General features: G+C 37.0%; 3 protein-coding genes across 4 annotated transcripts; 2 read left to right on the top strand and 1 right to left on the bottom strand.

Annotated features, from left to right (window-relative positions):
• The first annotated feature begins 1,967 nt into the window (after positions 1 to 1,967).
• On the top strand, positions 1,968 to 7,727 carry LOC120015462 (stAR-related lipid transfer protein 7, mitochondrial-like). Of its 2 annotated transcripts, XM_038867905.1 has the most exons (6): positions 1,969 to 2,511; positions 4,553 to 4,709; positions 6,201 to 6,377; positions 6,493 to 6,576; positions 6,947 to 7,028; positions 7,133 to 7,727. In XM_038867905.1, exons 1-6 carry the CDS (start codon positions 2,177 to 2,179, stop codon positions 7,561 to 7,563), a joined length of 1,266 nt encoding a protein of 421 aa, XP_038723833.1. In that variant the 5' UTR covers positions 1,969 to 2,176; the 3' UTR covers positions 7,564 to 7,727. The 2 variants fall into 2 exon arrangements, with proteins under 2 accessions (XP_038723834.1, XP_038723833.1); XM_038867906.1 differs by lacking the exon at positions 6,201 to 6,377 and having other exon boundaries at positions 1,968 to 2,511.
• Positions 7,728 to 8,546: 819 nt separating this feature from the next.
• LOC120014529 (40S ribosomal protein S15-4) lies at positions 8,547 to 10,963 on the top strand. Its single transcript, XM_038866502.1, has 4 exons — positions 8,547 to 8,704; positions 8,790 to 8,938; positions 9,022 to 9,079; positions 10,475 to 10,963. Exons 1-4 carry the CDS (start codon positions 8,702 to 8,704, stop codon positions 10,721 to 10,723), a joined length of 459 nt encoding a protein of 152 aa, XP_038722430.1. The 5' UTR covers positions 8,547 to 8,701; the 3' UTR covers positions 10,724 to 10,963.
• A 1,683-nt stretch (positions 10,964 to 12,646) lies between these two features.
• Positions 12,647 to 13,971, bottom strand: LOC120015602 (transcription factor bHLH92-like). The gene is made up of 3 exons (XM_038868093.1): positions 13,630 to 13,971; positions 13,253 to 13,540; positions 12,647 to 12,836 (listed from the first exon to the last, which is right to left on the bottom strand). The coding sequence occupies exons 1-3, from the start codon at positions 13,942 to 13,944 to the stop codon at positions 12,747 to 12,749; spliced, it is 693 nt and encodes a 230-aa protein (XP_038724021.1). The 5' UTR covers positions 13,945 to 13,971; the 3' UTR covers positions 12,647 to 12,746.
• Between the last annotated feature and the right edge of the window lie 797 nt (positions 13,972 to 14,768).

A 14,768-nucleotide genomic window follows, 5' to 3' on the forward strand; every position in this document is an offset into this window, starting at 1 on the left:
TAGATCCCATGCTTACTATTAATTGTGGATATACACATATTTCACCACTAGATTTTGTGGCCTTGATCTGCATATATGAGATATATACTAAAACAATTGGTACTTGTTACATCATTTGAGTTCGGGGAGTAATATCCTTGTGGTTACGTGTTAAGTTTTGGCCCAACGTTATGTGTCATTAGGTGAAAAACACTTCTGCATGCTCGAGTATGACGGTCCAAATTTAGGCTCATATCGAATATTCAAAGGACAAATTTGTATGTTGTCGATTGTTTTCGGTTGTCAAAAAGAAAATCATTTAGGTGTTGATGGCAATCACACTAGTTATTTTTAATGCTTTCCAAATAATTGTATAAGCATGTGTCCTAACTTCAAACTAAAGGCAGCCAATGAATAGAGATGATCATTGCTTTTATGATTGTTAACATCAACTACTTGAATTTGCATGTCATTCCAAGTGTTTGTGGTATATATATATACATATACATACATATATAAGAAACTTGAAATTTCATGTGTCATTGGAAAATAATTATATATTTATATATGTTCTTTTTAGAGCAAAGACAAACAGATATGCAATTGGAATCTCTCTTTGAAATCATTTTGGTACAAAAGAATGAGGTATATAACAAGGCAGCACAGCCAGAGAGAGTAGACAAATCTAGCTTTGGCCTTTCCACAGATTTTTGGCAAGGCATATTTTACAATCCGTATACAACATGACAGGAAATGACATCATATTTCTTTGTATACATTGTCGACAATGATGAGAAATTACGGATCCGAAGGCTCCACAATTCGTTTAGAATTATAAAATCTACAATTTCAATCCAATAGCTCAGGAGGTGAGCAATATCACATCATATTTTTGTTTACCCTAAGAAATTTCTTAGGCGGAATCCCGAATCCAAGAAATTACATCTTTTGTTATCCACATATCATAGAGTGAATGAATGCTCACAAAATATTATGCACTGCTGCCTGCTGGAGGAGTCAAAAGAGAGGACACACACTTGAGTGTGTATGACTAAAAAGTAATTCCTCTGCTCGATAAAGCTACCTTCAATTCCTCTTTGGTTTTTAGGTTGGGATTTTGGTCTTATTTACCTTTTAATAAGTCTTTGTGACTTGACCATTTTAAATTAATTACTACTAAAGAGCACTCAAAAGAACAATATAAAATGCTTGAAAAAAAAGGCCCATTTTAAAAGAGTGAAGGTGAGTGTCTTATTGGCCATCACATTCACCAAATTTTTGCCAACAAAAAGTTATTGAAATTTGATACTTACCCATGTGTTTCTACACATCTGGAAATTCTACAATTCGTTTAGAAGCATACGCATACATTCAGTTTTAATCATTTTACTCTTATCAATTTTTCTATGAAAATTTAAAGATAAAAAATTATTATATTTTGTGGCTAGGATGTTTTGTGGCTAGAGTTTTTTGTTGTCTAAAGAGGGTGTTTTTTTAAATCATTTGTCATATTATCTCTTATTCTAATTGCTCTGTATAAAATAAAAACGAGTTGGAGGTGTTTTTATATCATATAGTCTGCCTTGTATAAGAGCACATTTTTCTATAAAATTATATTATTCTGAATTTTTTAAAATCATCCAAACACCTGATAACATCATTAAAGTATAATTTTATACTATACGGAACGTTACTCTTAAATTGAATCATATGGAGTAATGTTTATATGAAAATAGAAGCCCGAAAGCCACTTGTTTGATTTGAGCCGGTCTTTCAGATTAGGCCCATTGGGCTTTGGGTAACCAGCCCAATCCAGAGGATGAGATCCATTCTAACTATAAACAACGGCCCAGTACCTGCCACTATCCATATGGCCAAAATCTATCCCCTCTGAAGTCTGTCCAGTTACAGGCTTACAGCTTGGCACTTAAAAATCATCCATTGTCGTATTAACGTGCTCCACTATCTAACGAAAACATTTATTCACGCCGATCAACGGTTTGTACTCTGCCACGTATCATCGACGAATAACCGACTCAACCATCGAGTCAGCGACTCCCTCCCTGAAGAAGACTACACCCATGTTTCTGAAAGTCTTTTTCCGTTCTCATTGATCTGCCCATGTAGCTTTACCATTCTCGCAGAGATCTCTTGCTTTCCTGGGAAATATTCTGTTTTCTTGGAAAATCTCGAGGAGATGGACGGGGGATTATTCGATCTGATGGAGTTCCTTAGGAGGCCATCGATCACCGAAACATTTGTCGACATTTTGCTCTGCGCCGTACCTATTTGGCTGGCCGTGATGATCGGGCTTGTGATCGGTTGGTCCTGGCGCCCGCGATGGACCGGCTTTGTCTTCCTGGGGATGCGCTCCAAATTGAGGTTCGTATGGACAGTGCCGCCGGGATTTGGGGCCCGCCGTCTCTGGCTGGCATTCACGGCTCTCTCGGTTTTCTCCGCTTGCCGCACGATTTGGTCCAATTTGAAATTGAAGGGTGAGAAATCGGCGAGCCGAGAAATCGACGCCGCCAGGTCAGTGCTTAAATATAATGTGCTTACTTTTTGTTAAATTGTATGCATTATACATTTCTTCTAGCTTTGCTTTCCGTATGTACAATAGAGAAGAAATTTTTGGTCAAAGCCTGCAATCAAGCTTGATGAAAAAAATAATTGATCTGCTGGGATTAAAAAAAAAAAAGAAACGAAAAAGACAAAAATATGGGGGTAGTGCCAAGAGGAATTTTCCTTAGAAGCCATTTGGAAACCCAAAATTCCGATTAGGTTTGCATTCTTTACTTGGGAAGTTATGTGGGAAAGAAAAGAACTCACCATTGAATGTTGATAACATTAGAGTGAGAGGAAATGCAATTACTGACTAATGGGCATACGTTAAAATGTTGGGTGAATCTGTTGAATCTTATTTTACTCCATTGTGAGTGAGCTAGGAGCTTTTGGGAATTGGCTTTACTCTTCATAGGACTCAATTGGGCAATGATTGAGAGTGAGTTAAGTGCTTGGAAATTCAATTGCAATTCAATAGATTGACCTGGACATGTGGACACTCTTTCTTTAATGACTTGGTGGCATATTTGGAATGAAAGCAACAAGTGATTCTTTTGAGGAGAAGAGTCATCTCTGTCGATCGAGAAATGGTCATCAATTTTTTTTGATAAATCAATGTGTTATTTTTTAAGTGAGTGGGGGTGGAAGACTTGAACTCGTATGACCCCTTCATCATGTGGTTATCAATATTTTGTTTGCTGGGTTGTCGAGAATCCAACGTGTATGAAACCATTTTGCTTGAAATTTTAGGTACTTTGTCCTGTACTACTTTGTAATCGGGAGGCACTCTGTTTGTTGCCTTCTCTATAAATAATACTTTACCATTCAAAAAAAGAAAATAGATCTGTATTCCGCCTCCCAAATTGAACAAAATTATTCGTATATCTAGAAGGATTTTCCGCAAAGCATTAATTCATTGGGTTGCTTCTCTGGGTCCTATTTCCTTTAGCCACACTAAGCTATAAGGTGCCCATTCCTGTCTCCCCGCGTACTTGCATGTAGCCCCCTCACTCTTGGTACACATACATTAGTCTAGCTAACCTGGGTTTTTCTTGATCATGGCTCATCATAAGTTGAAATTATTGATTTTATCTTCCTTTTCAGTGCCTTAGGACCCTCTTTGATTGGAAATGTCAACGATGCTTGCCTACTCGCTCCATTAGTTGTAGTATATATGGAACTCGTCCATTGCTATTAGTAACACGAGTAGGTCGATCTGTTGGCTGTATTCTTCATCTGTCAACTTGCTAGCCTGCCTTTGAGCCATCTATCTATGATCTCTGTCCTTCTTCCCTTCCTAAAATTCTACCATGGTTAAGCCCGGATGGGCTTATGGTGAAGAGACATTGAATGGACCAAGAACCATAAAGGATGTGTCATTTTCATCATCAGAGCTTTTGTCCCAAATAATTTGGGGTTGTCTACATGAATAAGAGAGCATTAGATGGAATCCATGTAGTGATTATCCACGGTATATATGGGGATTTGATTAGTTATTTCCATTTAAGGCACTTGAGTCTTGAGTAAACTTATTAGAAGATTTTCAAAATTATGATTTTGCATATACGTGCAATTTTTAATTTTATATTAAATTATAGGTTGGTTTCAATTAGAATCCATATCCATATTAATTGAATTCACTTATGTCAATTAATAACCAGAATTGTGAGAAATATTTATATGGAACTGAAACTAGCTATGACTGACTACGTGTTCCTAATATTTTCATTATTACATTTGGGTTAAGATTTATGATAAGACTGAAGAGTATTTAACAAAAGAACAATGCTAAATCCCCCCATTTTGGGACCCCAAAATACCCCCAAATCTATGTGGCATTAAAATTGTTTACTTTTACTGTTAAGTTAGTTGTTACAGTGTTCTATACTTCTATTGTTGCTAGAACATGTGATTGTAATATATTGTTGTTGAACTTGTGATTGTATTTTGCTGTACCTGGATTAGTGGAATTGCTTACTCATTTGTTGATTCGATACCAACTTTGTCACAGCCCTAGTACCAGACAAGTGGTGGAAGAGCGTGGCATTGCCACTGAAAACGATTTGGAGCATCTATTATATTTTCTTGAAGGGAATATAGAATGGCAAAGTATGATGGAGAGATCTACTCCGAACATGTCATACCAAGCTTGGATTCATGAGCCTGAGGTAGAGTCAAGTCTGAACTTCTCTTTAATGGAACTGTTTTCTGCCTTTTAAGTTGACGTTGAAACATATACCGCCGCCAAAGAAACAACAGAAATGCTATCAAAAAAGAGGAACAAATTTAAATTGCAAATTTAAGAAAACAAGACCCTCTTTAGCCATGTCCTTATTTTTCTGCTATCAAAACAGCTGTTTTGTTACTTAAATTGAAGAATCTGTTTGATTAGTAGAAATAGTTCTCTTCTAAGGTAGGTTGATGTTTTGCATACATTGAATAACAAATTTCTGTATTATCAGATCTGACTTTCAGGAACTGCTGTCGAAACCCTTCATGGCGAAGTGTTTTACTTATTCTCTCAGCACTTTTTTGTCATTAATGATGGAAAATTGTTTCAGAAAATTTTCTGCCTTGGCCTGAATTTCTTGTTGCCTTTTGCGAAGGATTATTACTTTTCCCCAGAGTTTTATTTAAAATGAAAAAGGATTCAGGTTAAAACCTTAGTATCAGAGTGATCATGTGTTATTCTAGTGGGAATTTTTCTTTCCCAGAAAAAAGAAGTTGGTATTGGCTGATGCTAGTAGCTAGGGGTCCGGTTTGGCTGTAGATAATTCTCAAGGTGCTCATGCCTCATGACTGGTAGGTGGGAAATATTAGCATCTAGTCAAGTGTACCCCCCCACCCCCTTATTTCCCTATCCACTTATTCAAAAACCTAGAGTTTTGGTCTTCATTATTCTTCATAGATGTTGAAATTATTTATCATGGGGCCTCTTTAGTTTGGAAATCTCCTAATGTTTGTTTTCTTTATGACCTTCAACAATTAATATTTTCATACACACATGTATTATTTGGCTCTTCCTTATTCTTTGTTGATGCTGAAATTGTTGATCTCTGGGAATGCTTGGCTTGAACAAATCCACTGTTTATTTCCCTTGCGTATCTCAACAATTAACTGTTCTTTCCTATATTCGTCCTTATTTTTTGGTTAATATTATTTGCTAGACTTGTTCTGAAATTTCATGAATATTTGTAGCCATTTTTCGAGTGGGGTCAATAAGCAGTTTAGGAACTAGTTGGTAACTGAGACTGTTTGCACTTCAGAAAAATGGCAAAAGCAGTAGCAGCTGCCAGAGACCTGGATTTTGCCACTAGCTATGAGCCATATGTGAAACTGTCTATGCGATTTTTCTTCTAACCAGTCTAATTTTGATATGGACTAATTAATGAGTGCTTACTGCTTAGACAGTTCCTTCTTGTCCTGATAAAAAAGAAAAAAACAAGAGCAGTTGCCCATATGTGGTTGTCAAGGACACTCCTCTACTTTTGTCAGTTGGTTGGATAGAATGAAGATCCTACATGGCATGCCTCTTCTGTTTTGCGCATCTTGTGTGATGCATTATCTTGTTTGTTGACTTCTCGTTGATCATATGGAAGTACTGATGATTATCCTGATATTAACACAGACTAGTATTTGATGGTGATTTTGATCATCAGACAGGCCCAGTAGTATACCGCACTAGAACTGTCTTTGAGGATGCAACTCCAGAGTTGGTTAGAGACTTTTTCTGGGATGATGAATTTAGAACTAAATGGGATCCTATGCTCACGAGCATTAAAATATTGGAGATATATCCTGATATAGGAGCAATGGTTGTTCAATGGATAAAAAAGGTTTGTGAAACGCTTTGCAGTTCATCTTCTTTTTTTTGTATCATAGGCTTTTAGTGCCCGTTGCTTGTTGAAAATAGATTTCAACTGGTAATTTGATTTTTTTCCCTGTTTGCAGTTCCCTTTTTTCTGCAGTGATAGAGAATATATTTTTGGTCGAAAAATATGGGAGGCTGGAAAGACCTATTATTGTGTGACAAAGGTATATCTCAGTTCTTATGCATGGCCCAAAGAGCTTGCTTTGATTAATTTAGATGCTGTATTTTGTCAGATTATTTCAGTGATAAGATGCTGCTTATAGTTAGCATTGTTCTTTAATATAAAGTCTCAGTTACATGATGTGATAATTGATGTATGTCTGTCTGTTTCATGAACTCTTAATTTGTGTATTCTGGTGACTCGTACTTGAGGAGAATTTTCATCTGTAATTGATTCAGTATTCGTTTTGAATTTTATTAATTCAAGATGATGTCTGGTTGCCGTATTTTGTGAAAATATCATGGACACAAAATTAAATATGGTATTTTATCCTACACGGATCAGGTCTGGTAATGTGCAAGTTGCAATTGCAGGGAGTACCGTATTCAGGTTTAGAAAAACGTGACAAGCCAAGGCGTGTGGAGCTTTATTTCTCAAGTTGGGTTATTAGGGCTGGTAAGTAACGTATTTAGTCATTTCATTGTTTGTATCATTAGTGTTTTGCTATGTTTACTGACAATTGGTGAGGTGCATCCTGGCTATTTCAAAATTGAATACAGTGGAATCCCGTAAAGGAGATGGACAGATGTCTGCTTGTGAGGTTACCCTTATACATTATGAGGACATGGGGATCCCCAAAGATGTGGCGAAGTTAGGAGTCCGCCATGGAATGTGGGGAACAGTCAAGAAACTACATTCAGGGTTGCGAGCATATCAGAATGCAAGGAAATCAGATGCTCCATTATCCAAAAGTGCATTTATGGCACAGATGACCACTAAACTTGCCTCTGATGGTAGCATGGGTTCTTCAGGGCCCGTTTCTAGCGAAGAAGAAAAGCGCCGGGCTGTGGAAACACGGAAACAAGAAGGTCATGTCATTGACTGGAAATGGGTAGTTATAGGTGGTGTAGCTCTCGTGTGTGGACTTCAGTCAGGTGTCGTTGGAAAGGCGTTGATGATGGGAGCAGGGCAAAGAATTGCCAGGAGGTGAGAGGTTTCTAGTCTAGTCATTGTATCTCCATATAATTTTGGGAAGTGATGCTGTTATGAACATCAGCTGTTATTTATCTACATCAATGAATGTTTTAAGTATTAAAGTTAAACGTATGGGCTTTGATTATCTGAGACGAGAGAATTGATAGATCTTTCCTCTGTTGTTTCAAGGCTAAATGCATCTCCTGTGCATGAAACCATATGGATTTTATGTTGATAATTAATCAAAATTGACAAAATCTGCCCAGGTGATCAATTTGAAACAAATTAAACATTGGGTGATTAAAATGACACAATTTGATTTTAACAGATCAAATTGGAACACGAAACATATTTGGGGACCACATTTTCTTTTAACTAACCTGATATATGAGGGGCCATGTACGTATTCCTTTCATGGCCTTTTGATACCTTAAAGACTTTTTTTTTCCTCATCTGAAAGAAATAGAACCATACTCAATAGGACGACCCACCTTCACTATTATCTAAGGGTCAAAAACCATTCGATTGATTGATTGAAGAACCTCTTCTTTCTTTGTTTTTTTTTTCCTTTTTAAGAATAAAAAACGACAACATGATTTAGGGGTCACCATTTGATCCACGGGTCTAGACCGGACCAAAACTCGGGTCGGCGGACCAAAGGCCGGGCTGAAGTTACACGGGCTTGGGCAGCCCGGCCCTATATACATGGATGGGTTTGGGCTCAATTTTTTAACCCAAGTAATCGAGTTTTTGGCCGGGCCAGACCCAAGAAATTAAGCCCAAGCCCACCTGTGTATATAGGGCCGGGCTATTCAGGCCCGTGTAACTTCAGCCCTGACCGGGCTCTGATAGGGCCTAAACTCGTGGGCTGAATGGTGACCCCTATCTACTCGCATCCAACATTTGCTGCAAAATGGCAGCACATGATGATTGCCCAATTCGCAAAATTGAAACGTTTTTGCCTAAAAATGATTATAGATACTTTAGGCCCTTATTTGCAAACATGTTTTACACTTATGTTATATTAGGGCTTCAGTGACTCTTGTATAAATATCACAGGCGAATTTTCTGATTATCCTCTGCGCGAAAACCCTAGCGGCTACAGAGAGCAATCTCCGACTGAGAGTTTTCTGATTTCGGATCTTAATCCAATTATGGTGTGTTCCGTACGAATGCATCTTCGTGTTCTCTATTTGTCTATCTTCCGATATGTCATTGCTGATATTGGTGTTGTATGTGTAGGCGGATGTTGAGACAGAGGTGGCGGCGGCTGGACTGCCTAAGAAGAGGACATTCAAGAAGTTCAGCTTCAGAGGTGTGGATTTGGATGCTCTCCTCGATATGTCCACAGATGAGCTCGTGAAGCTCTTCCCTGCTCGTGCTCGCAGAAGGTAGTCTTCGAAGATTACATTTAGCTTGGTTAATCTCCCTTATTTTTTTGATCCGAAATGCGTTTAATTGGTGTATTCCACAGGTTTCAGAGGGGCCTCAAGAGGAAGCCCATGGCCCTGATCAAGAAACTTCGCAAGGCGGTAATTATTCTTCTTATAATGAATGAATTTTTTTATGTTAGGAGATCTTTATTAAAGAATAATTTGGGTTATTTATTTGGACTATGCTATTGTTTTTGTGGATAGACTGCAAAGGTGTTTTTGATACTTATATCATTCTTTTTTCTTAATTGCCTACACTTGAGGGTTCTAGCTGGAACAATATTTGCGAAAGAAAGTGGTTGTTAATCTTAAGAATTCAATGCATGGTTTTGATGCCTGGTTGAAGTAAGTGGTATAAATGAATGCATATTTTTTTTGGGAAACCATTGAAAAAGATCAATGCATGATTTTGGTTCTTGATGAGTATAGCAGTAAAAATATTTTTTTTTTTTGAGAAACCGGTTGAAGATAATGCTTTAGGGGAGTTGTATGGGGATATCTGTATCATTTTATTTTTCCTGTGAAGATAATGCTTCAGTGACTCTTCTATGTCTCTGGCATGAAATTATTCCAATTGCTCTCTTCTGTAGGGACTGTTTGAGTTATTGTTGGGTTAATTGTACGACCTCATTTGCTGGATATGTTTCGACTATGTTATGTTTTTGCATGATGAATTTACCATCTAATTTAATCGTAATAGCATAGGCTTCCTTTTCTTTTCTGGGATGGAACTTCTATTTCTATAAACTATGTAGGAAGTATTTCTTCTCTTGACAAGTGAGAAATCAGATAAATTCACTTGCAGATCACATGGTGTGAACTTTGTGGCAATACTGGCTTGCCGATTATCTAGTTACTTCCTAGCTTTTGGTCTTTAGATGTGTGATTTAGCTTCTTTTTTTTATGTGCTTGCTGAATAATAGAGAAATTTGGGATGCTTCTAAAGTCATTTTTCTTTTCACCAAGTAAAAATGCATGTAAATTAGCTTAAGTTCCGCCACACCTGGCTTAATTTTACTCATCATTAGTGATTCTATATTGTTAATCTTCCTAAGCTATCTCAAATCTTGCTTTCCCTTGATGTTATTGAATGTATTTCTTTTGAAGTGAAAGGAATCTTATTTAATGGCAAGCTCTAAAGTGGTGCTCATTTTGTCTGTCTTTGCTATTTGTGTTATGTCTTTGATATTTTTTATGGAAATGCATTTCATTTTAAATCCGGTATTTAATATGAACTGTAACAAAAAAGGGATTCTTGTTATATCAGATTTCTTGTTTAGTTTTCTATTGGTGATTTAAAACTGGAACAAATGATTCCATGTGATATGTCACTTTAGATTGTAGAAAATACAATTTATCGTTTTGATGTATATTCAGATGTCAATTGTTAGTTGCTTTTGTTCAATATTGTGTATTCACCATGAACTTTGTGATTTTTTTTGGGGGGATAATTATTATTAGTATTTCTAATCACTCTTTGATTTTCTGGATCAGAAAAGGGAAGCTCCGCCCGGTGAGAAGCCAGAACCAGTCAGAACCCACTTGCGCAACATGATCATCGTCCCTGAGATGATTGGAAGCATCATTGGGGTGTACAATGGCAAGACATTTAACCAGGTTGAAATCAAGCCTGAAATGATTAGTCATTACTTGGCTGAGTTTTCAATCTCATACAAGCCTGTTAAGCATGGTAGACCTGGTATTGGTGCTACCCACTCTTCGAGGTTCATTCCTCTCAAGTGAAGTCTTTTTGGCAGTTATGTTATTTTTGTTCATCATAATGTTTGGGAAAACATTTACTTTGATGAAAAATAGCCATTAAAGGTTGTGGACTTCTTATGAATTCAAGTCTGTTGGCACTTGCAGCTCGTAGGGTAAATGAGCTGCTTTGAATTGTTTAATTTCATATGTTGAGGTGGTTTAATTTAGTAACTCAGTCTGAAGATGATGGCTCTGTATTTTTATTTCCTTTTTCAATCTTCACATTTGCTGATATCTGAAGATTTCTGTTTGCTTTGACATTTTGGCTGAATTGGGACCAGTAAGGTCACATTTAACAGTAACTTGGGAATAGTGTGTTTGGCTATTCAAGTGCCAAAAGATTTGGCTAGCTTCTTGAAAGTAGAATACACATCATATTTAATAATTTAATTAGCAATGTAACAGATGCAAGAATTAATTTGCAAAATAGCCATTAAGACGAGTTGTAACAAATGACGTTATTAGGAGTGGTGTCATTGTATTTTTGTTTGAAATTTGTCTTAGGATCCTTTTTCTGAAATTTAATTTGCCTTGTGACGCTGCTGTGACCAGTGCCATGATGTCATTTGTATTTTTTTTTCCTGAAATTTAATTTGCCTTGTGACGCTGCTGTGACCAGCGCCATGATGTCATTTGTATTTTTTTTTTCCCTGACAGTTTTTCTGAAATTTAATTTGCCTTGTGACGCTGCTGTGACCAGCGCCATGATGTCATTGTGTTTTATGGATTTCAATGTGCACTCGAGGCAATGATCATTGCACTGTTGCTCATATGAGGTTCATTACTCACAGTGGAGTAGCAAGTCAAATTTTTATGCCAATTGATAAAACTAAAATTAGTCATATCACATGGTACATGAGATCCAATTGGCAGCTTTCTTTACGCTCAGGGCAAATGCAATAAGAAACAATTTACTGGGCTAACATTTTTATTGGCCCGGTCCCACCTCTATTACACAAAAAGTCAAGTCAAACACTTATTCTAATACAGCCACAACAGCAAAACACAAATTTCTATACACTTTTTCTTCCCACACACTTTCTCTTTCCACCCAACCCAACAACATTTCATTCCTCCATATTATCCACAACAAAACTACACCAAAACATTAAATATCGATACATCCACATCAGCAAAACACTTATCCCAATACAGCCACATAAGCAAAACACATTTTACAATACAGCCACATCAGCAAAAGACAACTTCTTTGTTGGCCCAATACCACTTCACCATTGCATTTGCCCTTAGCACTTCACTGCAGACTGACGCTGACGTGAAATCCCGATAGAGCCAGAGTATGTGCACTGGAAGCACATGCACAGAGGGGGATCAACGGGCAGATTGCATGGGAAACAGAGGGATCAACGGGGTCCAGCATGTTTAATACAGATTTACGTATTATGGGACTTACCACCTGATGATCTTATGAACCCCTCTTCTAAGAAAAATCACCAAAACAATACAACAAAGGAAAGAGATCAAACTTCATGTGAATCAAGCAAAATAAGATGATGAGGACGATGTATCAGCCAGAACCTGCCAATGCCAAATGGAGAGACCTTGACACATGGAAATACCTTGGCACCTTGCCTTTTGACGATTTTTTTTTTTAATTATTTCGAACAAAAAAATACATAGTCGAATTCGTTATATTAAATAATAAACGTTTATGATTTTTCAAAAATTTTGCAAAATCTTTTGGTGCACACGTCCTCCCCGGATCTATTATTATTATTATTATTATTATTATTATTATTATTATTATCTGCTCCAATCTTTCTGTTTTAAGTTCCATGTTTATTCACAATTTGATTTTTTTTTTCTTTTGTATTGCAGCTCTCGTCGCTATTGCTTGGTAACTCACCATTTAAGTTTATTTTATAAGTTATAAGACTCCCAGACTCGGTAAAAAACTGGACTTTAGTTGTATTAATGTATTACATTGTGGGCGCTCTTTATCTCCTATACATGCATGAATTCAAAGTTTAAGCCCAATATTCTCTTATTCTTCTGATAAATAATTGAAAAGAAGCTTCCTTCCACCATCTTCCAGTATCCTTTCTACCGCAGTCTTTACTTCATCAGCTCCAATCTTCCAACACATAAAAAAAAGGACATAATTAAGCATCAATAAAAACATGCTTGAAATAAATATAATCCAAATGTCAAAATCAGTGAACCCCGTGTTATCTCTTACAAACCAGCTTACAAGGGAAGGAAACGTGTAAGGTGGGAGGGAAGGAAACGTGTGAGGTGGGATATTTCACACTCCCTTTACGTGTGAAGTGAACGTTCAACAACTCAACATGTGAAAAATAGTGCATCCCATCTAGACCCTAGACCCGCTCCAATACCATATCATAATCAATGGGCCCATGTTCTTCCTTGCAAACTAGCTTACAAGGGGAAAGAAACCACATTATATATATAAGTCTAAGCTTGTCAACCCAAGCGATTCGGATATTTCACACCAAAGCAATAATTTAAGGAGCAATAGTAATTTTTTACCTCTGTTTCAATATCCACTACTATTACAAGCTCCTGGTCATGGAGTTTTGACTGGATATTCCTAATTTTGAATCCCAAACACTTGAAGCATTTTAGAACCTCAAGCATAGAATCAACCACCGATGTTGGGTTTGGCACACTTAGTCTTATCTTTCTTCCTCCTCCATTTTCTTCCATTGCTGCCAATTGTGCTTCAAGCTCATTGTTTTGTCTCTCCAGTGCCTCCTTATAGCTCTGCAACTCTCGAATGCTCTTATCTGCCCGATCCACAATACCCTTCTTAGAATTCTGATATCAAAATCACCCACAGAAAATTTTCAGTCACTTGTGTCATCAATTTGACTGCAGAAACAATGAAATATATTGTATGAACAAACCTTGGTTCCAGGAGGTAATATTGAATGTAAGGCTGAATAACTCTCTCTCTCCCTGTTTCTCCTTATCCGCTCGCTCATCTTGTGTCGTAGACCGCGTTCTCTGTCGGATACTTGGGTCTCGATGATTCTTGCAGGTGGGGTTGGATTATATGTTCTTCTCATGAAATCTATCATTCTCTTGTTCATGTTCTGTCCCCTCAACACATCAAGCTCAGTTGTTGTTGGTATGGTTGTGTATGGCACAAAAGCGGTTTGAATCACAGGGAAAAGCTCAGACCATAAGTGCTCATATTGTTCTGGAGAGAACCAATCCATCGTTTGTAGTTAGCAGGGAAGTTCAAAACTTCGGTTATGACGGTTATTTATATAAGGATCTTGTTAATCTTCACAATGAAATACTAAAACCGCACAATTAACATGTGGTCAATTATGGTTCTTTTCGTCTAGCTTCCATGACTTTTTCCTTAGTCAACCAGAACAACTTGTGAGGAGTAAACGGTAGATTAGAATTTTCTCCACCCATCCCTGATTTTCATTGGTCGTGGTACCAGGACTTTTTCATGATTCAACTTGAGTTATTTAATTTACTCGTTTGGAGTACGCGCAGGATATACTTTTATACATTGATTGTTCATTGGCAATTAGGCATGATTTTATAATAATTATAGAAAGGGTAGAAGACGAGTTCTTTTCTTTTCTTTTCAAAATAATACTGTGGATACAATTAAATAGAAATAATTTATTAAATAGCATTTGTAGTGTTACTAGTATTATTAAACAATGATGTTATTGGGAATAACGTCATTAACATTTTTTTAAAAATTGCCTATAGATCACCTCCATCTGTCGCGGATCTTCGCTCATCGACGTTTCTGGTGTGCTCCGATGACATATAGTTGATTTTATAGTGATGAAATTTTCAGATCTGAGTGAGTTCGGCCTCTTTTGTTGAAGGGGGAGTCAAGATCTTTCTGTAAATCCAAGTTGCAATCTATATGTCATTTTTCTGTTAAGTCTTTGTTACCTAGCGTAGACCAGTGGAGTGAGATTCGTTGGGAAGTTGTACGACAATGTCTAGTGTAATGCAGTGTCGTCCAAGAGTTTCTTGCAATGACTGTTTTAGTATTTGTGTTTTTTTT

Source organism: Tripterygium wilfordii, chromosome 14, assembly GCF_013401445.1.
Source record: "Tripterygium wilfordii isolate XIE 37 chromosome 14, ASM1340144v1, whole genome shotgun sequence".
In the NCBI taxonomy this organism is placed as follows: Eukaryota; Viridiplantae; Streptophyta; class Magnoliopsida; order Celastrales; family Celastraceae; genus Tripterygium; species Tripterygium wilfordii.